Source organism: Eublepharis macularius, chromosome 10 (genome assembly GCF_028583425.1).
Source record: "Eublepharis macularius isolate TG4126 chromosome 10, MPM_Emac_v1.0, whole genome shotgun sequence".
Taxonomy (NCBI): Eukaryota; Metazoa; Chordata; class Lepidosauria; order Squamata; family Eublepharidae; genus Eublepharis; species Eublepharis macularius.
Window position 1 is genome coordinate 94,365,300 of NC_072799.1, and position 15,481 is coordinate 94,380,780.

The 15,481-nt window shown below is 49.4% G+C and overlaps 1 protein-coding gene across 1 annotated transcript; it reads right to left on the reverse strand.

Moving 5' to 3' along the window:
- Nucleotides 1-1,731: 1,731 nt before the first annotated feature.
- Nucleotides 1,732-13,799, reverse strand: TMEM33 (transmembrane protein 33). The gene is made up of 7 exons (XM_054990386.1): nt 13,608-13,799; nt 10,583-10,677; nt 9,461-9,648; nt 7,122-7,189; nt 6,525-6,658; nt 5,072-5,155; nt 1,732-3,664 (listed from the first exon to the last, which is right to left on the reverse strand). Exons 1-7 carry the CDS (start codon nt 13,662-13,664, stop codon nt 3,535-3,537), a joined length of 756 nt encoding a protein of 251 aa, XP_054846361.1. The 5' UTR covers nt 13,665-13,799; the 3' UTR covers nt 1,732-3,534.
- Between the last annotated feature and the right edge of the window lie 1,682 nt (nt 13,800-15,481).

Genomic DNA, 15,481 nt, shown 5'->3' on the forward strand with positions numbered 1-15,481 from the left:
CATTCAGGTGCGGCTGCTGGCTGGGGCTGAGAATCGCCAACTGGAGAGAAGAGACTCGGCCTGCTCCAACGAGCTGAGCTACGAGATTCAAGCCGGACGGAAACGGCTCCCTGCCAGCTGGGAGGACACAACCAAGGTGACACGCTGCCTAACGCTAAAGCTGGATGAGGCCGCCCTTTCTCCTCTTTAGAGAACGGCAATATTTTGCTTACAGTTCCACATAATCTCAAAATACATTCGGACTTCCCATCCTAATCTTTTGCTTATTTCCCATCGGAAGTTATTGTATTTTTAGCTTAATTCATAAAAACCATCCAAAAGGAGGACAAAGAAACCTAGATGGGAGGCCTCACGGAGCGTTCTTGCATACCAAGGTTCACATCACCTCCTTAAAGACAAGCTGAGGAAGTGAGCCGCTGAGTCGTACCTTTATGGTCCATTTTTAAGGTCGGCTACATTTGTCAACAGGAAGAGACTTAGCGAGCAAATTGCAGTGTATGAGCTACGGACAAGTAAGGAATGAATAAGCATTATCTAAAAGGACATTCACTTTGTACTAGAAAAAAACGGAGGGTGTTTACATGGAAACCTTGTTTTAAAAAGCGCGTCACTCCAATTACTGAATGAGTCAAACAGACCAGACCGTGCAAGAGGTAATAAGACAGTGAACAACGAAGAAACTGACCGGAACAAGGAGGCGTCCCATGCAAACGACCCCTGAACATTCCTAGGACAGGTCCTGAACCAGACAGACCTGGGCTGAGTAAGTCGTGCTGGCAAGCACAATGCCCAGTAGAGAGGAGGAGACACAAGGTGACACCGGAAGAAGAATTTCCACCAGGGAGACCCAAACTGCCTGAATGTATTTCCGACTGGATATTACAACAGAAGAACGAGATGTTCACCAGCACTTCTTGAGGTGTCCTGAGGTGCATTCCCAGTTTTAAGGGCATTTTTTCCAAATCAGAAGGTGCCACTGAGTCTCACAACTGACCCGTGATGACCCATCCACAGGGCGTTCCCGGCAAGGGAGGCGCAGAGGTGGTTTGCCACTGCTTTCCTCCGTGTAGCAGCCACTGTTTTTCTTGGTGGCCTCCCACCCAAGTGCTGACGGTGGCTGGCCTGAGTAGCTCCCAAGCTCTGACGAGACGGGCTAAGCTGGGCTGTTTGTTGGTCGGCTTTCTCAAATTAACCTATACATATTTACTTGGGGTAAGCCCCATAGAACTCAGAAGAATTTACTTCTAAGTAAACACACACAGGGCTGGGTACGTAGGAACATAGTGAGCTTACTCATCGGCGAACTCCTGCTGAAAGCCCCTCCAAACACGTCACAAGGGAAGGGGACATTCTAACAGGCCCACGTGGTGTTTTCACAATTTGGGCTTGAGGGAAGGAGTCTGGCCCTGCCCAAAGGGCTCAGCCCTGGCTAAGATGGTTCTTGGTGGGTCTTACTTCAGATGACAGGTAGGGAAAGTCACCTGGCTGCTCCTGAAGATTTTCACAAAATCTTCCCATCTGTAGAAAATTAGCACGTCAAGCAGGCTTTTAACCCTTCACACCCTAACATACTGATTGTGTAGCGATTGTTTTGGGTAGGAGAACAATTTGCACATTCGATCGGCCTGCACATCCCTGCAGTCTGAAATCCAGGAGCACTTTTAGCTTATAAGCTTCTTGTCTAAAACGAGTCTTTGGTTTCAAGGGGCAGAAGGAAGACTAAACAGTAACTCACATTAAAATACTTTTATTAAGACTAATTTAATTTAATATAAAATAACTGGACTACTAACGCTGCTCAGATTCATGTGTTAAAAATTAAAATCTGTGCAGTTTCTCCTTCTAAAGCCATAAACAATCAACATTAGGAAACAAGAAAGCCAAGGCTAAGAACAGCCGTCCTTGGGTGACTGCTCTGAAAGTAGGAGAGCTCTTCTTGAAGTATCTGCAGCCACATTACTTTACACACGAGCAACTCTGTCCTAAACACGTTAGCCCTGATCCTTCCCTGTGCAGGCTCAGTTCCCGCGGAGGGACTCACCAGGGGGGGAGAGAGCTCTGCTTGCCCACACCATGGGTACACAGCAGGCCAAGCCGACACGTGACTTTGGGGTCAGTGGAACGGATCCTTCAGTAAAGCTCCACTATTTGTCAGCAACGTGCACCTCCCTCACCCCCTCCTCTGCAAGCCTAAATCCACCCCCCCCCATTCCTGCTCCAAGGGGACAGGAGACCCTCAGAAACAGCACGGCTGGCAAACTGGGGATCTGTAGCACGAGGAAGCATCTGTACAAGATCACTCGTTCATGGAAATTTACCATGCAACCCAAGCCTGTGCACACTTCGTGCATGCTTAGTACACCCTTCTGACTCAGACAAGAAACCCAGCTAGACCGAGTGTTCCTTGACCAGGGCGGAGGGACAGGGGCTGGGTGGGCGGGCAGAGGAGATGGGAGGCACGCCCAGACCTCTTACTCCCCACAAGGGGCTAGCACAAAGCCTGCCCTTGCTCCCCTCCACGGGCAAAAGAGAGCGTGACGCAGCCCGTGGCAATCCTCCTAGGTGCTGGTGGCATGCCCAAGTACAGCAGGACTGTGCCCAGTATTTGGAACGGCATCCTCCTGATTTCAGAGTGCCGTGTGTTATGTCCCAAAACAGGTTTAGGATCGGGGCCCTAAGACACTTGAGGCGGGGGACGGGTGAAGAATGAAACCGGAGCCTTGTGTTGGAAGCTGTTTTAACTTTTACTTGCCCGGGATCACGGTCATTCCCAAGATAAACTGGAGTCCACAACCACTGGCATTAAGGAGATCTTTCAAAACCACCTTAAGGACGGGGTTTTTAAGATTCCTGCATCTGGAAGACAGTGAAAACAGCGGTGCATTTCTACGGTCTAGAGAAATATTTATGTTCCAAAGAAATAAATGTTACGGGGAGGGGAGGGAGCTATGCATTTGAAAAAGCGTCAAATAAATCTGAATGAACTCAGATGCTGTTCACATTCTGATTTGTACTGACTACAAAGACTGGCTGACTTGAGCAAATTCTTCCATTTATTGAATGGAAGGAATACTGACTCAAACGTACTGCATATATAGATATTCCAATTTGTTTCCCCAAAGAGACTGGACAATTATGCTGCAGCAGAGCCTTAAGCTCATTAGACACAATCCAATGTGCACTGCCTGGACACTCTTTTTTTAAATAAAATATTTTCATTCAGTACTGACAAAAACAGACACGACAGCACATGGGCGATTTTGTACAATGCAGGCATGGTTGGGGGTTTTTTTTGCCTTGAGAAGTATCTTGTCCAAGACAGAGCCATTCATTGTTCACAAAAGCACAGCAAAATCTTCTTGAAAACCAAGATTAAATTTCTTGTTTCTTTAAACATAGGATACAATTCACAGAAGATGCTCTTGGAAGAGAAATGACAGATTTTCATACAACCTTGAGCGAGATGCAGAATTTTACAAACCCCAGCTGCTCTGAATGTTCGTTAGACGCACCCATCTGCCGGCCAGAAGCTGGCTATGAGACTGTGGGCGCAAGTCTGCTGATAAAGGAAATGCTGCTGAGGCAAAGCCGGCGCACGAAGACGGGACACGACGGCTTCATGATCACATGCTCAATGACAATCCGCAGCTCAGTGAAGAGAGTCCTAAGAAGAAGATTTTTTTTCTGTGTTAGAAGCACATTTAGGCAGTGGCAGGTCACTCGCTGATTCAGAACAGCCTGCACCAAGGAATGACGGCCTGACTCAATCTGTGCCCGGGGACGTCGGTTTGACCATTCGCTTGGGAGCTGGGCCGGCCTCTAAGGATTGTAGATGTGTGGGGCCGGGGCGGGGGGCGGGGCTTCTTCAGGATTCTAGCAGCGCTATTTCTCCTGGGATTTCCACGGCTATTTTTTCCTCCCTGTTCACTTTCTACTACAAACTGCCTCAGGAGCCATGAGCTAAAGAGAAAGGGTGCCATCAAGTTGCAACTGCCTCATGGCGCTCTGCCTCACGGGGTTTCCCAGGCAAGGGAGAAGCAGGGGTGGTCTCCCACCCAAGTACTGGCCCTGCTCAGCTTCTCAGCTCTGCTGCAATTGAGCTAGACGGGGCTATTAGGGCTGCTGCAGCCATGAACTAAAGTTACATGCTGAAGTATATAACTTTAAACACCAGACAAGTTTCTCCATCCATCCATGTCCCGATGGTAGCTAGGCGGGCCTATTTTACCATTTTTCGATCTCCTTTTTCCTCTAAGGAATTCAGGGTGATGTACATGACTCTTCCCTTCTCCATTTTAACCTCACACCTACACATACCATGAGGTAGGTCAGGGTGGGAGAGCGTGGCTGGCCCAAGGGCACCCAGTGCTTTTCATGGCAAGCAGGGACTTGAGCCCGGCTCCCTCCAAGTCCCAGGCCAGCACTAGGCTGCGCTGGCTCTTTGCCACAGCCTCAAGACCCACAAGAGAGTCCAAACTCTCACTCTGTAACGGAGAATCTCACAGCTTGGGAGAGAGGTCTGCACACACCTGCCTCTTCCAAGGCAGAACGGCCCACTGAGCTCCCTCCTTGCAAACCCTGGCGTGTGCGCTGTGTGCAGCGGCCGATACACAATGTCGAACGGACACACTGTGAGGGAAGAGGGAAGGAGAAGACCCAGGACAGACGGTTTCAAGCCACGTATTCGGTTCCAGTCGGCCTTAAGTGGCAAGAATCCAGAGCGGGCGTCCCTTTTGTCCAACAGGAGAGGCCTGTGTTGCGATAAAGCTCCCTTGGGCCTTCAGGCATCCACTCGTCCAGACCAGCCCTGCCTACTCTGGACAGTCTCCTCCAGAGGCCCCAGCCATTCTAAGCCTTCCCAGCACAAGACATGGGCTCCGTCCCCACACTTGGATCCAGGCTGGGGCTCTTCCACTGCTGCTCAGGACAACAATCTGAGAAAGGACTTACTTTTCACAACTGACAACCACCAAATTGCAACATGCTGATACAGCAAGGCCCAGTAAAATAGCACATTTCCGAAGCACAGTAAGGATTGTGGGTGTGTAGGAATTCCTCCCAAGTTTCTTACCGACAATAAGGATTTCTACGGGAGGAGTATCGCAGCGTGAGAAACCTGTAGTAAATGAAGGGCTGCAGCAAGCTTCCCTGCCCACTGGAAGGAAAGAAAAAAAGGGGGGGGAGCAGATATAAGGGAAGGAATTCTTTTGAACAAAACCCCCTTTAAATTATTTTAATGCGCACAAGTGATGAGAAATGTGCACACCAGCCAGCTGTTATTTAAGATGTTTCAACCTTAATTTTGAAAATGTTGTGGCTGCTAAGAAAAAGCATCATAGAATGCCAAAGGAGCCCACAGGGCAGTACCAAAGATCATTAAAAGGAAACAAAGCTATCTTGTTCAGGGAAACAAAGCTCTCCTGTCCCACCACCCAAGGGCCATAAACCAGGCACCAGGCAAGCATCTCTAAGGGAGGTATTCTGCAGCCCAGGCACCACCACAGAAAAGGTGGACTTTCCGTCACAAGTTGGGCAGATTCTTATGGAAAGTTGTGCAAATGGTCCCTAACACAGGTTAGCTGCACAGCGGCTGAAACTGTACAATTCAGCAAAAGCAGCAAAGAGCCACGAGCCTCACACAAATTAAACTGGCTGCAGACTTCACACCAAGTGATATTGTGCAGCCCAGCCCGATGCACGGTGAGGAAGAAGGTTCAATAGAACGCCAGCCTTTCATTCAGAAATGGGAAATCCAGGAGGCGCCGTTCATACAGCTGGTTTCCATCTCCTAATGTGGTAAGCAGCATAAATTAAGCATTTTTCCTCTACTTGTTCCTCCTCCACCACCAGGCACCACCCAGGAGATTTACTTTAGACAAGAACTGCACAACTTTTACAGTACTTGAGGGAAAGCATTCATCATTACAACGCCACAAGCACCATTTTAAAGAAGACTTGTAAATAATGAGCCTGGGGAAAGTCAACCGGCCAATTCCACAGCAAGCGAGAGTGTTGCAGCTCACAGGATGCCGTCAACATCGCCTTTCACTCATTCACTTAGACCAGGGTGCATTTGGGATCTCCTGTGCAGCTGAACTGAGTTAGCCATTTCCTCCAAAGACCTCTCCTCTCTCAACACGTCAGAGATCTGTTACTCGGTATGACATTCAAGTTCCAAGTTTGCCCTTCTGAGAGCAGAATCGGGGCTCTCTTCAGGCACTTGAAAGTCATGTCCTCCAACAGCAGACAAATACAGACCACACAGATCTCTCACGGAAGGAGAAGAGCGACCCTCCTCAGACAGTCATGCAGCAAACACCCGGCAGGCGCCCGCTCCTTCCATCTCAAGCGATGGCTGGGGGGCAACACCTGCTGCCTGAATCTTGCTTCCCAGATGGTCAGGTGGGCCCCCGAAGCGGGACGCTGCAAGGACTGGCTGCTGCTGCGCTAAAATCTTGCATGCTCAGACTGGGCTACGTAACAGCTTGACCACTGCGAATAGGCCAAAGGACTGTCTGTCGTACCTGAAAAGCATGAACACAGTTGCTGGCATCAGGAAGATTTCATTGCAAGCTATAAATTTGAGGATGTTCTGCTGATTAGCATTTAATTTGTCCAAGAGATTTCGTAGAAAAAGAAGACTATTTGAACCTCTCGCCTTTAAAGGGGGGAAAGAAAAAAAAAAGAAATGTCAAGAAAACGGAACAGCTTTGGCACTCATTCTCCCGAGCTCTCCCCTCCTCGCTCCAACAGCCTTTTCTGACCTTGGGAATCTTTAGCCCAATGACCCAGGCAGAGTGACAGCCACACCGGGGCAAACTCATTCCCTCCCGCCAGCTGGGAGAGCTCTCCTCACGGGAGGGGCCGAAGTTTCGCCCCTCCCTCCCCCCTCCCCACTGCAGCTTCCCAATGGAGTTCCAGGGGGCCCCAAGAACGACGTTGCCCATGGCGGAGACGGCAGCTGGGACAGCCAGGCAGCCTTGCAGCCCCCGGTGCTTTCTGCTGGTGGTCCGTGGGGCCTAGTCCTGTCACGTGCTACGCTGGCGTCCTCCCCTCCCTTCAAGGAGCACAGGGGCTGTTCCAGCAACACGGGTGGAACCACACGCTGTTATCAGACTCACATCCAGGACCTTCTTCGTGTAGGTGGCAGCGTGAAGCAAAGAGAACAAGAGAACAGGGAAAATACTCACTGAAGCAGACATTAAGGAAAACGGCCCATCTTTTAATACACTGCGCTGCATCCTCATCCTATGAACACACACACACACACACACCCTCATAGGATGTCAGAATGCAAGTCTTTGGTCTGCCAAGAGCAAGAGGTTTCCAGAGGCCCAGCTACATACAACTGGGAGGGATGGACAAGCCCAGCCCTTTGTATGTGGGAGGGCAAATTTTAACATGAAGATCAACCAACCAAATGATTACTTGGTGGACCTAGAGTCAAGAGCAAATCTGTTTACTTTCCGAGGCTATTTGTGAGCAGTGCACCGGAATCAATGGAGAACAGGGCAGGCAAAGCTGCTTTCCAACAGAAAGCAGGAACTTTGGCCAACTGAACTTTTAAAGCTCACATTTCCATGCAAGAGGCTGTGGCTCTCTTTTGCACGCAGAAGGTCCCAGATCCAATCTGGAGTTAAAAGGATCAAGTAGCCAGTGATGGGAAAGACCCCCGCCGGAGGCCCTGGAGAGCCCCTGCTGGTCGGAACAGGCAACACTGAGCTTGATGGGCCAGCGCAAGGCAGCTTCCTGCAATCCTCGGTAAAGCAGCCTCAGAAGCGGGCAGATCTCTTTGGTCAATTAAGAGAGTCCTGGGATTTCACTCCAGACAGCCAAGCCTTTTTTAAAAAAATAATTATTTGGGCACAATTTCCTCCTCTCTCTCTCCCTTTGACCTCTTTTAAAAATGTTTCCACCCAACCTCAGTGACAGGAGAGAGGAAGGAGAGTCAAGGCTGGAGGCTTGGAAATCTGCCCCATGGGGACACTGCTTGGGCACCCCCACGGGGCCACCCCGCCAAGGCCAGACATAGTATCAAGCGCTTGCAAGCAGGGGGCAAGGCTGCAGGTTCAAAGGCATCTCGGACTCGGGAGTAAGTCCTATGGAAATTCACATTACTTTCTGAAGAATTTTTATTTTATTTCAGAAGTTTTATTCACCTCAAGACTTATCTAAAATGGACTAAAATGCGTCGATTAATTAGCAACGATTCCTTTGATCAGGTGAGAGCCTTAGTTTGACCAAATGAGTTATTCAATTCTTAGTGCAATTTCTCTTCAGTCATCAAGTGAAAAACAGCTCCTCGTGCCACGAACAATTTGGCCCTTGCTGCTTGTTTCTCTTAGGCCACTTTCAGCCCAGAGCGCAGCACAGACTAGACTTCTGGCTCCTCTGTATACTGCTATACGTGAACAGCGTGTCTGTTTACTCCCATGTCTTAGGGGATGGGAGCACAAGTGGCTTATTTTGCTAGCAAGCAAGTATAAGACGTCTTTGGAATGTGTCTATCTGTTTTCCCCTCCAACAGTAGCTACTGATGGCCAAATAATGTTATTGATCGATCATCTCTTTTAACTGATCAAATCTGTCCACATGCTGCTAGGATCACATTCCAGATGAATGCAGGAAGCTGCCTTATACTGGATTAGACAACTGACCTCTACCAAGCCGTGGTCCCGCCAATGGCCCCTAATGGGCTGCAGCCCTTTCCATCTCCAGATCCAAGCGACTAAGAGGTAGTATTCTGACAGCGGCATTTGACTCCACTGTGACTTCCTATCTACAAATTCCAGACTAACAGTTAAACCCTAAGTAGAGTTATTCCAGTCTAAGCCCACTGAAATCAATGGGCTTAGACTGGAGTAACTCTGCTTAGGATTTCACTGTAGATCTTCTAAGAGACAGTCAAGTCAGAGCTGCCTGAGAAGCCAAGCTCAAGGAGCAAGAGAATCACCAAAATGGTCCTGGGATTTTTAAGCACACTTAACAAAGCGCTCTAGGATGCATAGAGTAGACAACATGGGTTTTTAAAAACATTTTATGTTACTAAAAATTCATCAATCATCCTCAGCGACACAAAACTGCTGGAACTTAAGAGGATGTTCAAGAACTGCTGAGTGTGCTGTAAGTTCAGGGAACTGTTTGTTTTGGCTACCGGGTCTTGAAACAGCAAGTACACCAATGATACCACCACATCTCATTGATTACACTTTCATCCCAGCCCTCCTCTAAATGGGAATGTCAACATACACACCCCACTGCTACTTGGATTCTTACAAGAACCCTGCGAGGTAGACTAAGCTGGGAATAAGCAACTGATCCAAGGTCACCCAGTAAGCTTTGTGGTCGAGAGGAGAGTTGAGCCCCCCACACACCCTGGCGCGTTTGCCACACGGGCAATCAAGCTGCTTTGGAGTGGAAGGGTTCCCGTTCTCCAATAAACTCTTGGAAGAAAGGATACTTGTCACTGGGTAGGAATTCACGAAGATGAGGGAATACAAGAGATAGTGGCAGCTGTCCTCCACCAGTGCCTGAGCCAGGAAGGCCCTGCTCAGCTGGAAGTGCGGCAGCCTCTGGTGCAGCCGCAGAGCGCTGGTAAGGGCGTTTGCCAGCAAGGCACGTTGATAAAAACTCGCTGCTTCGTGCAACCTGTGAATTATCAAAGGAGAGGTTACCATACAAACCAAGCCACAGCTCCCGGCCTTCCTCCCACTGGAATTGCATCATCGTTGCATGGGCTCCAAAGACACCCACAGTCAAGAACGGAATCACTGCTTCACACTGAGAAGCATGACTTGAACTCTGGGGCGGAAGCTGGGGCGGGGGGGGAGGAATCATGAAGATATTTGTGTTTCTTTGGATAAGAAAGAAAAATACAACAATAAACACCACAAGAATCTTCGTTTGTTTAGAACTAGCAGTTGGCTTACATCCAGCAGAACGTATCTGCAGGCAGAAGGATCTCCACCTGTGGATCATCCCTTTCTCTCCTCCCCTCTCCCACTACAGCTCAAAATGATCCCAACACTTTTTGGGGAGCGTTTTAGGAGACAGAGGACAGGCTTGCCCTCCAAAAGCAAAAATCCTTCCTACAGAAATGCTCTGATGGATCCAAGCCTGCGCGTACAGCGTTTGGCAAAACAGACATGGATCGGCTATTCCAAACCAAGAATATTTACTAATCAGGTGAAAATTAATTACACTTATATATGTGCTTTCACAGCAACTGAAAAAAACTTCATCAAGTGAAAAAAAATTCAAAAGACTTTAAAGAAGGTAAACATCAAAGCTTTGAACAATAGCCTAAACTCACTCAAGCTGAATGTGCATATACAGGCAGGGATAGAGACTATTAAATATCAATAACTACTTACCTATTGATTACAATAGGAGAATTTCAGGAAAAGCTCAACTGTCCCCCTGGAATCTTTCAAGGTTCAACAGTGGCTGGGCCGTGCCTGTGTACCGACATCTACCCTCTTTGCATTCTCTGCCCCCTTGGATTTCTCAAACACCCAACATTCACTCAGAGGGTCCACATATCACGGACACCATTGTTTTTAAAGACAGTTCTTATACGTACCCTAGAAGAGGCAGGACAAATAAAGCCGAACAGTAAACAGTGAATATCCGGGACAGCCACATTGCTGTGTCCAGTTTATTAGACATCAGAAATTGCTACAAGGAAAGGGAAAGTAGTGAGGATGTAAAACATCTGTTACCTCCCACTAAAATATATATGTATATACATATCCTTGGGCTATGGATAGGGTGAGTAAAAGGCAGTATATACAATATACACAACAAAATCCCCCAAATGAGGACTTACCAATACCATACATTTTTCTAAGAGAAAAAACAGGCATGCTCGCTTTCATAGAATGATGAACCACGAGACTTGTGAAGTTGGTCTGGGATGCCTCCTCTTTGCACAGTGCGAGGGGACCCCTGTTGCTCTGATAACAGCCATGACAGGTAGCGGGTGAGTGCCCTGTATCCAGCGCTACAAGAAACAGGTCCAAAAGACCCAAACTGATCCCTAATGTGGTTCTGGCCCAAAAAAGAAGTCTTGCATCATTCAATGCACAAGGGTATTTGCTTTGCCTCATGACTAGGACAGCAAGCAGCTTGTCTGAGCTTTCACTTCCTTGCCTCAGCAAGCCCAGGCAATGGTTGAGACGGATTTACTACAGGAAATTTATTGGCACATGCCCCAAAGAAGAGTACACCCTAGGTGCTTACATCCACTGCAGGGAATTTCCCATAGCCACCTAAAATGGTAACAGACCCCAACACACAGGGGCACTTCCCCTTGTTAAACCCCGCCACGCAAACACAGCTTAGAAGTTTACCAAAGAGATTAACACCGTTAAAACTTGGGCCTCTGCTTGCCCCTGAAGGTACCTGCCAGCGAGTGTGAAGTGCACCTCTAACAACCTAACTCTCAAATCCACCCCAACTGGATAGAAACATTTATGACTGTGCTTTCCAAGAGCTGCACCAAAACAACATCTTTGCATCGCACGGGCACTGCAAGAACACTCCACCCACATGCTAAGCAAAAGTATACAGTCCCAGAGTAGAAACCAGGCCAGGCCAGCCCAAACTCTGACTCACCAAACCTCCTGTAGCAGCTTTGCAAGGGCTAACCCCACCTCCCTACTGCCTGCCTGGGATTGTAACAAAAATCAGTCCTGGCACACTCTGGAGCTAGTCAGCCACAATCAGCATAGCAAGGTGCACGCGCACGCGCGCATGCACACACAGCTTATTTTAATCTGAAAGTAATAGAGGGTTCAAAACCAGCACACACAAGAGAAGCCTTGCCTGCCTGCGTTTTGCCCAAAGTCCTGCCTGCCAAGTAAAAAAAGGCAGGATAAATCTAGTTTTCAAAGTCTCACCAACTCCGTGCGGAAAAACACAAAACAAACCACGAAGATGTTAGCTGTCTTTCCTGCCCCAGCATCCTTCAGGTTCTTTAATCTCTCTACAGGTCCGTTAGCAAATTTTGGGGGCTTCCTTCTCTATTTGCCTATGGTAAGGAGCTGGCTGCACTGCCAGTAGTCAAGACAATTGTTGCAACATTGATTCAAGGAGAATAAGGCTGTGATAAGAAGTATGCCTGCACTGAAGTAAGCCCCACTAAAATCAGTAGAACTTCATTTTGTATCAGTTGGCTTCTGGATGCAGTATTTCTAACCACCCTGGAGAAGCCAAGTGGCATTTAAACCCATGCCAGACACAGCTTCACATTTTGTAACATCAGTGCTATCTCCACAAGAAGCAAGTACCAACATAACCTACCTTGTTATGTTTTCTGAACCACTCAACAGATGTGTTTGTGCAGTTGTTGATTGTCATACCCAAAACAGGCTTTTGGAACCTATCTCTGTATCTCATTGTGAGTAACAAACTATAAGCAAAGTATCTGGACCTGAGTGCAAGTACTAGAGCTTAGGGGCGCCCAGTTAAGTTAATGGGAGAAAAGTTCAGGACAGGACATTTTCCACTGACTGAGTAATTTACACTGTCGAATCCACGCCAGTGGATGGCAATGGGCACAACTGCAGACCTTTTAAAGGTCAGGCAGACTCAGGGAGGAGGAGGCCACCAACAGCGTCTAGCCAAGAAGACTAGAGAGAGCCTTCATCTACAGAGCCAGCCGCTGGGGACCACCTCTATGCCCTTTTGGGTGACCCTCTAGAGCAACAGGTTGGTAAAACAGGATGATGGACTCAACAGAACAACGGTCTAATCCAGCAGGGCTTTTTTTAAGGGAGAGAATGACATTCACCTCCGTGAGGAAAGGAGCGCGTGTGGCGTAGTGGCTACTGTCAGCCTAGGATCTAAAGGACCCAGGTTCGAACCTCCACTCAGGCTCACAGGGTGGCCTTAGGCCAGCTACCTTCTCTCTGCCTAACATACCTTGCAGGAGAAAAGAGTCGGAGTCCAGCTGCACCTGTAAGACTAACAAAATTTGTGGTAGGGTAGGAGCTTTCGTGAGCCACAGCTCGATTCTTCAGAGACCAGATATCTACCGGTTTCTGACTCTTTTCCACTACTACAGACAGACTAACACGGCTACCCATCTTGATATACCTCACAGGGTTGCGGTGAGTGTGAAATGAAGCACCCCCCAACACACACACACACTGAGCTTTCGACTAAACATTAGGAAGAACTTCCTGACGTTATCATGGTCCCTCAGTGGAACAGGCTTCCTCGGGAGTTGGTGGGCTCTCCTTCTTTGGAGGTTTTTAAGCAGAGGCCAGATGGCCATCTGACAGCAATGCTGAATCTGTGAACCTGGGCAGATCATGAGGGGGAGGGCAGGAGGGGTCACTTGTGGCCCCTTCTTACATGCCCAGGATAAGGCTGATCGCCACTTTGGGGTGGCAAGGGGTCCTGGTGGTCTTTTGCCGTCTTCTGGGCATGAAGCGGGGGAGGGGGGGAGGTCGTTATGCGCCCCTTGCATTGTGCAGGGGAGTGGACTAGATGACCCGGGGGGGTCCCTTCCAGGCCTCTGATTCTTTGGGGGGAAGCGCGGCCGACAGAAGAGAGAGGCGCCCCCCCACCCCGGCCCCCGGCCCCGCCCCGCCCGCACTCACCACGGCCCCTCCGCCGGCGCCGCCCTGCATGGGCCCGTTCTGCGCCGAGTCCGCCATGGCGGCGAGCGGGACGAGGCAGCCGCAGAGGGCGCGAGAGCCGCTTCCGGCCTTCCTTCCTTCCGGGCGGGGGGCAACGGGCGCCGCACGCGCAGCAGCGCCAGGCCCTCTCGGCACGCACCAGCCGGCGGAGCCGCTCGCCAGCGCGCACGCGCCGGAGGGAGGGGCCTCATCCGGGTCGCCCGGCTGCCTGCCCGGGAGCACGACGGGACATGTAGTCTTCGAGGCCGCTGCGGCAGCCTGGCCGTGGCGCGGCTTTGCTGGGGTTTTCGCTGTCAAGCGGAGCAGCTTCCCTCCGCGGGTCAGCGGAAATGGACCCTCCGCGCCTAAAAGACGTGTGATGGGAAGTCCAGGAGCGCCCCTCTCGCCTGAGGGTCTTATAAACGCATCACGAGCTGCTTCCACACACATCGGATAACGCACTTTCAGTGCTCTTCAGTGATCCTTTGGGTTTTCGTGTGTGAAGCAAAAAATCCACTCCCAAAAGATGGCTAAAGGGCGTTGAGAGTGCATTATCCAACATGTGTCAAACAGCCATGAAGTCTCTGTACTTAAAATTTTATATTTTATATATGCCAATAAAGGCTTGCTTGACTCTTGATTTGCAGGTATCGCCTCTAGAGGGCAATTGCCGATGGACTTATTTTTAATTATTTGGAAACCTTTTGTAGACCTTTTGGAAACCTTTTGTAGACCCCCAATAGTGTTTTTGTAGTCAGCACTGTTCACTCTCTCTTTTTTCTTTACTGTTTGCTTTTTCTTTGTTTAAATAACTTTTAAAAATTAAAAAAAACCCCAACATTAAAAAAGGGCAGCTTTGGATAGCAGCGCTCCCTGTGACAAGATGCAGTGAAAGGGGGATGCTTTCAGAAGGGCTGGAATGAGAGGCAAAGAGAGCCAGCTAAGGGAGGCGCTGAGCGGTGAGCTGAGAGAGGCTGATAAGAGAACGTTTTATGAGATGCCGCAAGAGCAAGAAAAGGAGCTGGCGGGGGCGGGGGGAGGAAAGTGGCCCGAACTGGAAAGGCAGGCCAGGTTCCCTCAATGTAAGGCCAGTGTTCACATGGGATGCTGGAAACGCTTTGGAGCCCCTCTCTCTGCTGCTGTTGATGTGCTAGAGAAATGCATTTTTAAATGTATTTATATAGATTTTTAAATCAATGTATGACCTTGCAGGAATATGGATTTAGAATTACATTTCAAACCTGCTAAAATGCACTTGAGATAAAAATGCAGGTGGGCCAGGTCTTAGTTTCATGGAAAGCGGGGTGGGGCAGTGAAAGATACGGAGGCTGCCCTCCCTGTACTTTAGCCGAAGTCTCCTACGCCGTTTTTTCCCATAGAGTTAAGGAACGATTTTTGTTCACATTAATCTCTCCCCCCCGGAACTGAAGAAGAGTAGCCACACTTTCAGTTTCACCACTGCAGCTTTCCTTCGTTTCCCTACCAGCTGCTGCAGGAGGCCCTGGGCCGCACCACCTTCACTGCCCCCCCGCCCCCCGCCCCAGCTGCCTGGTGAAACGGACCGTGCCCTGAAACGCCCTTTCCATGTCAGGGACACCCCAGCTCCCTTCACTGTCCCCCACCTCCCACTTCTCCACTCCTTGGTAAAATCGCCGTCTGTCCGTTTCACTGAATGCCGAGGGTGGGACCGTGAAGGACCTGGCAATGGAGGGATCCAGGTGGATCCCAAAGGGAATCCGTGCAGCCGTAGCTGCAGGGAACGACGAGCCAGGGTCAAGGAATAGTCAGAAATGGGAATGTCTTCTCCTTGGCTAGCTGGAGAGCACGTGGGAACTGTAGAACATGCTTTAACGCAT

What these genes read in the sequence shown, in the direction of transcription:
- TMEM33 (XM_054990386.1), bottom strand. Translation starts at nt 13,664, where the DNA reads ATGGCGGACTCGGCGCAGAACGGGCCCATGCAGGGCGGCGCCGGCGGA. An exon ending in GAATTCCTACCCAGTGACAA is followed by an intron (nt 7,190 to 9,460) that starts GTATCCTTTCTT and finishes TGTCTGCTTCAG; the next exon opens with TGAGTATTTTCCCTGTTCTC. An exon ending in CGTAGAAATCCTTATTGTCG is followed by an intron (nt 3,665 to 5,071) that starts GTAAGAAACTTG and finishes TCTTCTTCTTAG; the next exon opens with GACTCTCTTCACTGAGCTGC.